The sequence below is a fragment of the Symphalangus syndactylus genome, chromosome 14 (assembly GCF_028878055.3).
Source record: "Symphalangus syndactylus isolate Jambi chromosome 14, NHGRI_mSymSyn1-v2.1_pri, whole genome shotgun sequence".
NCBI classification, from domain to species: domain Eukaryota; kingdom Metazoa; phylum Chordata; class Mammalia; order Primates; family Hylobatidae; genus Symphalangus; species Symphalangus syndactylus.
The window spans coordinates 16,025,780-16,037,228 of NC_072436.2; the positions used below are offsets into that span (position 1 = coordinate 16,025,780).

The window sequence follows — 11,449 nt, forward strand, 5'->3', positions numbered from 1 at the left end:
TTCCTGCTGTGCAGGCTCTGGTCACCCCTGGGTGGCCTTGGGTTCCTGAGGGCTGTCTCCCTGGGGCTGGGCTTGGAGGCAGTGTCTGGTGAGAGAAATGAGCAGCCTGGCCCTCGGACTCAACAGCCCCCAGCAGCAGCCACTGTGGCCTCGCAGGCGGTGCTTCCAAGGCTGTGAGGCATCAGGAAGCTCCCAGAGGCTCTGGCCACTTGCCTATGGAAGCACTTAGGGGAGGTGGGGAGGGGACCTAAGCCCCCACTTTCGTCTCCCCAGATGCTGCCTTCATTTAGACGTAGCTTGTCGTTCAGAAGCCCCCACTGGCCCCAACTGCACCTGCCCCGGCGCGTGCCTCCCTGGGTCTGAGGGGGCGGTGGTCACAGGCCATAGGCTCTCGCATCTTTGAAATGATTTATTGTTCACTTTTGCACACGCGTGCTGAGGACAGGGCAGGTCCAGCCTGGGGCCTGCTCCCACTGCAGCATTTCCAGGCCCCCAGAGTGGGCCGAAGGGGGACATGGGCGTGTCTTTCCACATGAAGTAGCAGGAGATTCCCTGAGTAAAAGGCATTTCCTTAAGTAGGACGTGTCCAGGCTCCAGCAGCAGTCCTGGGGGTGGGCGTTCTGGGCCTTCAGGCCAGGGCACTGCTCATGACTTCAGAGAAGCCACCTGGTGTTCCGGGCGCTGCCGGCTGAGGCTCCTGCAACTCAGGCTGGGCCTCCTTCCAGGCCAGAGACTTCTCCAATTTGGTTTTAAAAAGCAATCCGTGACCTGGCAGAGCGAGTGAGAGGAGTCGGGGGTCAGGAGGCGGAGGGGTCTGTTTGCCTGCTGCGGGGCAGGTGGCAGGCACCCTCACCTGGGCAGTCTGCAGTCTCTTTGGAGGCTCGCTTCTTGCAGCAGCCGCGGCACAGGCTGAACACACATCTGTTGCCCTGGGCACAGAAAAGCTCGGGAGCCTGTGGCCAGCACCACTCCCGGAGCCAGGCCAGCCAGCAGGGGAGCAGCCCCACTGGGGAAGCCTCTGCCAGATGCCCACGGCCTGGATGCAGCCCTGGGAACTGCTCCCAAGCCAGGTGCCTCTCCCTCACCCCAGCCCACCCACTCATTCCCATTCCAGGCCTGGGCAGGGGCTTGGCTGGAAGCAAGGGGCCGTCCTGAGGCATCCATGCCACCTTGGGCCACGTTGCAAACCCAGCTGGGCGGGCACCAGACCTGCCACCCCAAGCAGTGCAGAGACCACCCTGCCCACCCCCAGAGCTGAGGCCTTGGCACACAGCCGGGACCCACTCACCTTTGGGTTTCCACACTGGTCACACTTGGCATATTTTGCTAGGAAAAGAACAAAAGGGTGCTGGTGAGTGAGGGCCGGGGTGGCCTGGCTGTGGGGGCTGCCCCGTCCACCTGCACGGAGCCTGCTGATGGCGTCCATGCCAGCTGTGGCCAGCCAGGCCAGGAGGCTCGGGGAGGGCAGAGGATGCAGGCTGGCCACGTCTGCTTTTCCTTCCGTGAGCGATGGGTGAGGGGATGCAGGGAGCACCATCCTGCAGGAAACGGATAGGAAGCAGGTGGGCTGGGGGCCCCAGCAGGACGAGCAGCCTTATCTGTCCCACTCCCAGGCAGGGACAAGGGGAGCGGTTTTCCTGCCCACAGAGTCCAAGCGGGGGTTCCATGACCTTCAGTTCCAGGTCTCCCAAGCAAAAGGGCCAAGAAGGGTCAAATCAAGAATTCAGCCTGAAGCCCCACTTCCTGCTTCTCCCAGCTGCCTCACGCAGTGGCCTGGTGGGGGCAGTGTGGCAGGCAGGGACTGCTGGCACCAGGCTGATGTGGCAGCTGCTCTTGGACTGGCTAGCACCCTGGGGGTTACATGGGAAGGTTTCAGGGTTATCGCTGGTCTCCCCTGCAGCTTGTGAAGCTGTCAGAGATCTCCTGGGAGGCTGCCACCTGTTGAGGGGCCAGATGGGCTGGCCCAGGATATGGCGGCCACCAGGGGTCTCAGGGGAGACAGCACTGGGCTGAGGCCTTGCCGCCGGTGGCTAAGAGGAGAGGAGTGAGCAGCCTCATCCTATGCCTTTGGCCCAGCAACAAGACCTCTGCACACACTCCCGGGGACCCCAGCCTCCGCTGCTCAGGCGTCCTGTGTGAGGCTAGGCAGGGACAGCTGCAGGGACCCGAGGCCCTGAGCTGTAGACGAGCCCCTCAGTGGCCACCTGGGTGGCACCTGGCTGAAGGGCTTGTCCCACAGCCTCATCTGACTCACTAAGCCCATGTCCCACATGCACGGGCTGCGGCCTGCACAGGGTCCCCGTGCTCAGACCCCAAGTCTGGCTGACCACTCCGCCAAGCCCTCCAGGTATCTGCTTCCAGCTCTGGGCCTTGAGCCTTGTTGACCACGAGTCTGGGTTCCTGTTACTGGTAACAGGGAGGATGGGGGTGATGAAGAGGCGCTCTCGGGCCCATCAACGGAAGCAGCACTTACGCTTCAGAGAGGGGTCGAAGGTCTTGTGGGGGTTCCTCAGCTGCTTCTTTTGCTTGTTCTTGGACAGGACCTCCGTGCCACACTCCTCCTCCTCCAGGGCCCGCTTGCTGCGAGCACCCGCCTTCTCCTTGCTCCCCTCCCTGGGCCTGAGGGGAGGGCAGCGGGCAGAGCCCAAGGACACCATGAGAGGGGCCCAGCAGCCACATCCACACGGGTCTGAGTCCCGGTGAGGCCCCAGGTTAAGGAGGGGCCAGGCGGCCGTGAGGAGCATGGGCTGTGGGGAGCATGGGCAGCCCGCTCAGGAGTGGCCACTAGGGAGTCTGGGGCCTCTGAGATGGAGTCCGCAGCTTGGGCAGCCCCAAGCTCTGAGCCACCAGCTCCAGGCAGGGCTGTGGCCACAGATGGCCTCACCTCTTAGAACCCAGAGGAAGCTGGGGTCAACCTCTTGACCCACGGGCAAATCCACCAGGATCAGAGGAGCTCAGAGAAGTATCTTATGGAAGAAAAGATTTAAAATCCGAGCGTCCACTGAGGGAGGACACAGCTGAGCCACCAGCACCCTCCACCAAGGACACCCAGGGGCACGTGGAAGGTGTGTGCTGCTCGGAGCCAAGGCCTCCCTCCTCCTTTCCCTCGGGCAGGAGCTGACTGACCATAATGGCTGAGGACAAGCAGGGCAGGCCAGCACTGTGGGCACAGGGTGGAGCCCACACCTTGGTGCACATGCCCGCCCAGGGCTGGCTGGGCTCTCACCCTGGCCGGATGTAGGGCTGGCAGATCCAGTGGAAGGGCAAGTCGCCGGTGGGCTTCGCTCCCTCCTGCCTGGAGATCTCCTCCTGCAAAAGCCCAAGGCCCTGGTCATGGCCCCAGCCCCTCACCCCCTGTAAGGCCGGGCTCCCACCAGCCCCAGCGCCTGCCTGACACCGCAGCTTCAGCTCCTGGCTCACGGCAGCGATGCCCTCCAGGGTCTTCACCTTGGCCAGCTCCTCTCGCAGCTCCTGGTGCACCTGCAGCCTGAGACAGAGGCCCTGTCACGCAGGCTGGGCTCCTGGCTCCACCATCAGGCCCCAGGCTGAGCACTGGGCACACAGGGACCTGTGTCTCTTCCTGCCCAACTCCACTCCTAAGTCACCCCAGCCCCTCAAGACCTGATTTAGCAGCAAGTTGTTTTGACAAAACCTGCAAAATGCCACAGGTAGGCTCTGACGGTATCTGCCTGGGCAGCCCTCCAACGTGGCTTCTGCCTTAGGGGGCAACTCACGTGTGGTGCCACAGCTTGAAGAGGTGGGCCCGGACGTAGGACAGCGGGCAGGGGTGCTCCCGCACGATGTCCAGATACTCCTCGGCCAGCTCCCACACGGCAGGGCTCCGGCCCTCGAACAGGGCGGGGTTGTGTAGGTTGCCCTCTGCGGGAGGAGGAGCGGGGAAGGACACCTCGTGGATTGCTCCAGGTGGATGGCACAGGAAAGCCTGGGATACTCAGGACACCCTTCTGTGCCACCTCACAAGGGACAGACTGGGATTGATGAACACCGTCTGCGAACAGCACCGTGGGGAGGGCAGTAGGCAGTGGGACGCACCAACCTGGGTGGTGTTATCAGGCCGTGTGCATGGGGCCCCGGCTGCTGTCCCAGGCCCTACCCACCTGCACTCATGACGCCCTGTACACCCGTGTCCTGGAGGCAGCGCTCCACGTCCTGCAGGCACTGGATGTTCCCGTTAGCAAACACAGGGATGGCCACAGCCTTCCTGTTGGCAGAGAAACGCCTCTTTCCACCCTCCTGGGACAGCACCCAGGTGATGCTGCCCCCAGCCGCGGCCCCCTCGGTGGTCACGGGTGTCAGGTGTGCCGAGCACCCTGAAGTGTGGAGCTGGGACCCCCAGCAAAGCCCCAAGGACTGAGGGCTGTGTCACCCACCGCCCACGTCCACTCACTGCACGGCCTTGATGTGCTCCCAGGATGCCGCACCCGACAGGGGCCCCTTCTGCTCCTTGGTGCGTCCATGCACCGTCAGCAACTAGGACAGACCAGTGGTCGCTTGACCCCTCCAAGCCCCCTCCGCCCCTTCACACCCCCTCTGCCCCCACTCCACCCCTCTGAGCCCTCTCTGTGCCCCCTCCGCCCCTCAGAGCCCCCTGTGCCCATCCACACCCCCTCCACCCCCACTCCACCCCTCCGAGCCCCCTCCACCCCTCAGAGCCCCCTGTGCCCATTCACACCCCCTCCACCCCCACTCCGCCCCTCCGAGCCCCCTCCGCCCCTCCAAGCCCTGTGCCCCATGCCCGACTCCAGGGACCTTTCCCTCACCATCTCAGCTCCTGACGCAGGGCTGAGGAATGGCCGTCTGGGGCCTACCCCAAGGCCTCTGCACTCTGTGGGAACCTCAGGCTGCATGTGCTGCCCAGGCCCACACAAGAGCCAGGCCGGGAAGTGGCAGCGTCCCCACTGCCCAAGGCCAAAGGTGTGGGAGGGACTGGCTCCAGGTTGACTCCAGGCTAGTGTGGGGGAAAGTGGGGCCTGGGCCCAGCAGCCCCTGTGCAAGCTCATCCCCGGGTCACCAAGGTTGCTGTCCGCCTTTAGAAGGTGATTGTCTTGAGGGGCACCCCTGGAGACAGCAGCCCATCCAGGCCTGCGCCAGGCCAGGCTCAGTGTGCAGGGGAGCAGCTCTGCCGACAGCCTGGTGGCCCCTTCCTGACCCTCTAGGGAGACTAGATGCTGAGTATCCCCAAAGGAGGCCCTGCCGGCCTCTGTGACACTAGGAACATGTCAGAGACGCCGACATTACTCTCTCCACAGGGACAAAACCCTGGAGCCAGGAAAGCAGTTTCTGTTGTAGAGGCCTGGGCTTGGGGTGGTGGCACTCAGAGCCCAGTGGGGACAGGCCAGTCAGGAGGGCCACTGCCCCATGAGGCCAACGGTGCACGGTGTCTGGACACAGGAAGAGCCTCAGCTGTGTCCTCTGCGCAAAGGCCCAGCTGAGGCCCATGACACCCCCGCAAGCCCAGAGCTCACCTGGCAGCCAGCCTTCTCCAGCATCTGGGCGTACCTAACGGTCTTGTCAATCTCTGGGAAGACACGGATTTTGCACGTGACAGGAACAGAGAGTTTCTCGTGGGCCAGCAAAACTGGGGAGAAGAGAGGCAGCTTCTGAAGGTGCCATGGTGTTCCCACTTTAGCGGCCAAACCCCAGAGCCCAGGACCCTGCAGACAGCGGAGTCCAGGCAGCTTTGCCAGGAGGCTGGGAGGCAGCCCGGACCACCATCTGGGTGTCTCCCTCAGGGAGCTGGGCAGGCTCCCTCCGCCATTCCCCCGGCCCTCCCAAGTTCAAACAAGCAGGGCCAAGGCCGGCTCTGTCTCCCAGGACATCTGGGGCTGGGCCCAAGCAAGGACTCTGCCCTGGCACAAACTGTCTGGTTTTAAGGGGTGGGTGGCGCAGGACAGGCAACTTCACAGCCACCTCCTTCCAGCAGAGAGGCTGCTGTGGGCAGGAAGCCACAGGGTGATGCTGAGAACTCCTGCCAACGCCTGTCCTCTCCTGAGCCCCAACCAAGTGGACAGTGCCCATGTGTCCCTCTTGAGGGTCTCTGGGGGTCCTTCACCGCCCACCCAGCCAACTCACTCATTCTTTGGAGCAGGTCCCACTCGTCCTGCAGGAAGGCGCCATAGTGACCTGCAAAGAGCAAGCATGGCCTGGCTGGCACCTGCGTTAAGGCTGGTGGGGCCGAGGCCTTGTACCCCCTCTGCACCCTCTCCTGCATCCATGCAGGCCAGGAGCTGCCCTGCCAGGCGGGACACAGGTCCCCAGAACCAGCAGTGTCTCCAGTTGGGGCAGTGGGACAGTCAGAGCAGTGGTTTGTGGGCATCAGACTCAGGGGCTCTATTTGCCCAGCTGCCTAAGCTCAGAAGGTGCTGAATGGAACCCCCACCCCGCACGGTCTGGAACTAAGTAACGCCTCCTCAGGGGCCCGGTGAGGTAGCAGGCTCAGCCCCACACACGGCAGTGCAAGGGGGTGATGGGGACCCCGTATCAGCAATCATGTTTATGCAGAGGGAGCTCCCTGAAGGAAGAGAGAGCCAGTAGGGCTCGGCCCCCAGCCCCCAAGGCCTGAGGACAGCCTCCCTCCAGAGGCAGAGCACAGAGGACGACTGGCTCCAGCCCGAGCTACTGTCACGACAGAGGCAGGGCCTGCCGCCCTCCAAGCTCACCACACCTGGGGCTGCACTGAGCTGGCTCTGGCCCCTGCCCCGGGTGCCCCCATGCTCCACATGGAGCTCACCTCTCTTGGCTATCATCTGTGGGCAGCCCAAGTTTAGGTCAATGGCATCACAGTAATCCTGAGCCAGGAGAGCCGCCTGAACAAACACCTCCGGGTCATTGGCACAGAACTGGAGAAGATGCGGGAGTCAGCCATGGGCCCAGCCAGGCGCTAGTCCCTTGCTGCCCAGCCCTACGAGAGGTCCCGTGTGACCCCATGAGGGTGTGGGCCCAGGTTCACTGCAGGAGGGTGCTCTGTCCTTACGATATGACAAAGCCGGGAGGAGTCCCCAAACCACCCAGATTTACAGATTTTCTTTGAACTGTGGCAGAAGCCACAATCACTGACTTCTGAAGAGGAGAGCCATCTCTACTGGTTCTGAAGAGGGAGTGTGAGTGTGAGAGGCAGCAATCCAGAGGCCCCAGCAGGGCTGCGAACCTCACAGCACCCAGGCTGCCTGAGCCAGCTCCTAGAGAATGGGGTTGGATTCTGGGAGGTGCACCTGGCAGCCCTGGCTCCACAGGAATCACTGCTGTGGCTACGTGGACTCTACATGCCTGGTGCCACCTTCTCCCTCTTCTCCTGGAATTGAGCTGTCTCTGGAAAGGCTAAAGTGATGTCCCGCCACAGAGGGAAGGGTTTTCCCCAGGCATTCCAGGGCCTGGGGACCCAACCGCGGCCGCAGCCACAGCCCCTCCTGCGCACCTGCACGATGAGGGGCCGGTCCTCGGGGCACACCTCGCAGTACAGGTTCTCCTTCCGGTAGTTGGCGTCGCGGACAAAGACCTGGGCATGCAGCATGGGCGTGTAGCAGAGCTGTGCCCCGTGGCGCCGGCTCAGCAACCTCCAGGCCAGCTCGCTTTGGTCCACCATGGGGGCCACCACGTGGCGGGCCCCTCGCAGAGTGCGGCTCCAGAACTCGAAGCCCTGCAGCTTTGGCATCGTCTCCAGGCTGGGGGAAAGGCGCAGACCCGGGGTTCAGCCAGGCCCAACGAGGGGCTTAAGACTCAACTCAGAGGCAGCGGTCGCTCTTCTAAGGCCACTCCAGTACCACCGCTGGGTCACGCGCGGGGGCACTAAAGGCGGGGGTCGGTGCAGGCTGGAGAAAGGCCACTCCAGTGCCGCCACCTCCTAGTGGACCTCGGGGGAGCCGCTGGACCCCTGGGACTTGACCCTCCCTGGGGAGCGGCACTCGATGTCGGCCTGGTAGGACTGGCGTCAAGGGGAAAGAAACCGTGACACAAGCGTCCCCGCGGGCCTGGCCCTGAGCAGGCCACCCTGCGGTGAAGTTAGGACCCCGGCAGGGCCACGCCGCGGCCGGACCCTGCGAGGACCCCCGGCCCCTTCCCGGGAGAATCGGCTCCGCGCCGGGCCAGGGGGAAGGGCAGAGCTTCCTTCTCCGCACCCGGCCAGGCGGCCCGGCTGGCCCGAAACGCCACAGCGGCGCCCCTCGCGAGACTCGGCCGGAGCCATGCGGCGGGCAGCGTTTGCGATGTGAAGTGACAGGAGCCCACACGCCTCCGCCTCCTTACCGCGCGAGGGCCCCGCCGTGTCCGCCGCGCGCCTTTGGCTCCGAGGGCGCCGGGTGCCGGTGTCCCGGGCCCGCCCCGCTCCGGTCTCGACGCCGCCCGGGGCCCCAGCCGCTCCCGGGCCGCCGCGACCTCCCGCACCGCGCCGGGGCCGCCGCCGGGCCGCAGCCGGGCCCAGGGCTCCGCGCCGCCACCGGAAGGTGCCCCGTCCTGCGCGGTCCGGGCGGCCCACGGTGCGGCGGGAAACGCGTCCCCCGGAAACTGCGCCCGTCTCCGAGGGGACCGGCGACGAGAGGTCGCGGCGCGGGGTCGGAGACCAGAGGCCGAGGTCACCGCCGTGCCCATCAGGCCGTGGCTAGAGAGGGGTCGGGACTCGCTGGACTCACCGACAGCTCGCTGGAAACGAGGCGCCAGCCGTGTGGGAATTGGGCCTCGCTGAGGCGCACATAAGACCCGGGCCGCGGGTAGACGGTGGCGCTGAGGCCCTGCGCTGCCCAGCCCCCAAGTTCGGATTTGGGGCTTCATCCCGTTCTCTCCTAAAGCGGCCCCAGAGCCCTGCCTCGAACCCACTCACCTACTGCCTCTGAAAGCCACTCCGTTGCGGAAAATCAACCTCCAGGGACCTTCCTTGCCCGCCCTGGGTTTCCGCGGCCGCCAGCCTTCGATCGACTTTCCTCCACCCCGTGGACTCTCCTTGGGTTATTTCGAGCTGTGGGGACCCACTCGGAACCCCAGAGTGGATGTGAAGGTTATTTTAAACTGGAGGCATTTGAGGCCCAACAGATGTAAAAAGAAGCTTTGTCAGAGCTTTCCATATCTGAGAGCGAAGCCAGAAGTTGAACCAGGACGTTCAGTACATAAAACATGTGAAATCTCTCGGGACCCCAGAATCACTAAGGAAAACTCAGGCTGGAAGCTGCTCAGGGCAAACCTGCCTCCCGCTCTATTCAGTCACCCTCTGCTCACTGAGATAGATGCATATCTGGTTGACTCCTTTGAAAAGGCTCATCAGAAGGCTGGGCGCGGTGGCGCACATTGAGACCAGGAGTTCAAGACCAGCCTGGCCAATATGGTGAAACCCTGTCTCTACTAAAAATACAAAATTAGCCAGGCGTGGTGGTGCGTGCCTGTAGTCCCAGCTACTCGGGAGGCTGAGGCAGGAGAATCACTTGAACCTGGGGGGCGGAGGTTGCAGTGAGCTGAGATCGTACCACTGCACTCCAGCCTGGGTGACAGAGTAAAACTCCCTCTCAAAAAAAAAAAAAAAAAAAAGAAATATCTCTATTTTACCCTTGTTTTTAAAGGATTTTTTTTGCTAGCTATAGAATTCAAGATTGACATTTTTTTTTTTTTTTTTTTTTTTTTTTTTTTTTTTTTATTAATTTTTTTTGCATACAAAAACAATAAACATTTTCTAAAAATACATACAAACAAAAAGATGCGTATCAAACATATTAGGAAGGTTGCACATGGGAAGTCGGGGAATAGAAATGGGGGTGGGAGTTAAAATAAATGAGAGAGGGACTTTATATGGATCAGTGATAATAACTCAATCCTCTATTTGACAAAGAAGAGGGAGAAGGAAGAGGAAGAAAAAGAAAGTGGGATAAAGGATCAGAAAGGGAGGAAAATAGAAAAAATTAGAGTATGACTCCAGGGTAGACCTGTTTTGTTGTCATTGAGTTGGTTGGTTGGTTTGTCTGTTGTATTCTTCATGTTTCGCCAAGTTGGCCAGACTGGTCTCGAACTCCTAGACCGAAGTGATCAACCCGCCTCGCCCCCTAGAGTGCCGGGACCACAGGCGTGAGCCACCACGTCCAGCCCCCACATTGCTTCTGGCCTCCGTGGTAGACCTCCCAGACGGAGCGGCCAGGCAGAGGAGCTCCTCACTTCTACCCAGACACGGGGCGGCCGGGCAGAGGGGCTCCTCACTTCCCAGACGGGGCGGCCAGGCAGAGACGCTCCTCACTTCTTCCCAGACGATAGGTGGCCGGGCAGAGGCGCTCCTCACTTCCCAGACGATGGGTGGCCGGGCAGAGGCGCTCCTCACTTCCCAGACGATGGGTGGCCGGGCAGAGGCGCTCCTCACTTCCCAGACGATGGGCGGCCGGGCAGAGGCGCTCCTCATCTCCCAGACGATGGGTGTCCGGGCAGAGGCACTCCTCACTTCCCAGATGGGGCAGCCGGGCAGAGGCGCTCCTCACTTTCCAGACGATGGGTGGCCGGGCAGAGGCGCTCCTCACCTCCCAGACGATGGGTGGCCTGGCAGAGGCGCTCCTCACCTCCCAGACGATGGGTGGCCGGGCAGAGGCGCTCCTCACCTCCCAGACGGGGCGGCCGGGCAGAGGCGCTCCTCACTTCTTCCCGGACGGGGCGGCCGGACAGAGGCGCTCCTCACTTCTTCCCGGACGGGGCGGCCGGGCAGAGGCGCTCCTCACTTCCCAGACGGTGGGTGGCCGGGCAGAGGCGCTCCTCACTTCCCAGACGATGGGTGGCTGTGCAGAGGCGCTCCTCACTTCTTCCCGGATGGGGCGCCCGGGCAGAGGTGCTCCTCATTTCTTCCCGGACGGGGCGGCCGGGCAGAGGCGCTCCTCACTTCCCAGACGGGGCAGCCGGGCAGAGGCGCTCCTCACTTCTTCCCGGACGGGGCGGCCGGGCAGAGGCGCTCCTCACTTCCCAGACGGGGCGGCCGGGCAGAGGCGCTCCTCACTTCTTCCCGGACGGGGCGGCCGGGCAGAGGCGCTCCTCACTTCTTCCCGGACGGGGCGGCCGGGCAGAGGCGCTCCTCACTTCTTCCCGGACGGGGCGGCCGGGCAGAGGCGCTCCTCACTTCTTCCCGGACGGGGCGGCCGGGCAGAGGCGCTCCTCACTTCTTCCCGGACGGGGCGGCCGGGCAGAGGCGCTGCTCACTTCCCAGACGGGGCGGCCGGGCAGAGGCGCTCCTCACTTCTTCCCGGACGGGGCGGCCGGGCAGAGGCGCTCCTCACTTCTTCCCGGACGGGGCGGCCGGGCAGAGGCGCTCCTCACTTCTTCCCGGACGGGGCGGCCGGGCAGAGGCGCTCCTCACTTCTTCCCGGACGGGGCGGCCGGGCAGAGGCGCTGCTCACTTCCCAGACGGGGCGGCCGGGTAGGGGCGCTCCTCACTTCCCAGACGGGGCGGCCGGGCAGAGGCGCTCCTCACTTCCCAGAC

General features: G+C 63.4%; 1 protein-coding gene across 4 annotated transcripts; it reads right to left on the reverse strand.

Moving 5' to 3' along the window:
* Positions 1-394: 394 nt before the first annotated feature.
* DUS1L (dihydrouridine synthase 1 like) lies at positions 395-9,670 on the reverse strand. Of its 4 annotated transcripts, XM_055240364.2 has the most exons (14): positions 8,263-8,429; positions 7,436-7,682; positions 6,752-6,860; positions 6,094-6,144; positions 5,487-5,599; positions 4,409-4,491; positions 4,119-4,222; positions 3,735-3,879; positions 3,391-3,487; positions 3,227-3,309; positions 2,474-2,619; positions 1,289-1,326; positions 854-929; positions 395-768 (listed from the first exon to the last, which is right to left on the reverse strand). In XM_055240364.2, exons 2-14 carry the CDS (start codon positions 7,670-7,672, stop codon positions 629-631), a joined length of 1,422 nt encoding a protein of 473 aa, XP_055096339.1. In that variant the 5' UTR covers positions 7,673-7,682; positions 8,263-8,429; the 3' UTR covers positions 395-628. The 4 variants fall into 4 exon arrangements, with proteins under 4 accessions (XP_055096339.1, XP_063473478.1, XP_063473477.1 ...); XM_063617408.1 differs by lacking the exon at positions 6,752-6,860 and having other exon boundaries at positions 854-921; positions 8,263-9,670; XM_063617407.1 differs by lacking the exon at positions 6,752-6,860 and having other exon boundaries at positions 8,263-9,670.
* Between the last annotated feature and the right edge of the window lie 1,779 nt (positions 9,671-11,449).

What these genes read in the sequence shown, in the direction of transcription:
- DUS1L (XM_063617407.1), bottom strand. Translation starts at nt 8,784, where the DNA reads ATGAAGCCCCAAATCCGAACTTGGGGGCTGGGCAGCGCAGGGCCTCAG. An exon ending in GGACCTGCTCCAAAGAATGA is followed by an intron (nt 5,600 to 6,093) that starts GTGAGTTGGCTG and finishes TCTTCTCCCCAG; the next exon opens with TTTTGCTGGCCCACGAGAAA. An exon ending in GAGCACATCAAGGCCGTGCA is followed by an intron (nt 4,223 to 4,408) that starts GTGAGTGGACGT and finishes CTCTGCCAACAG; the next exon opens with GAAGGCTGTGGCCATCCCTG.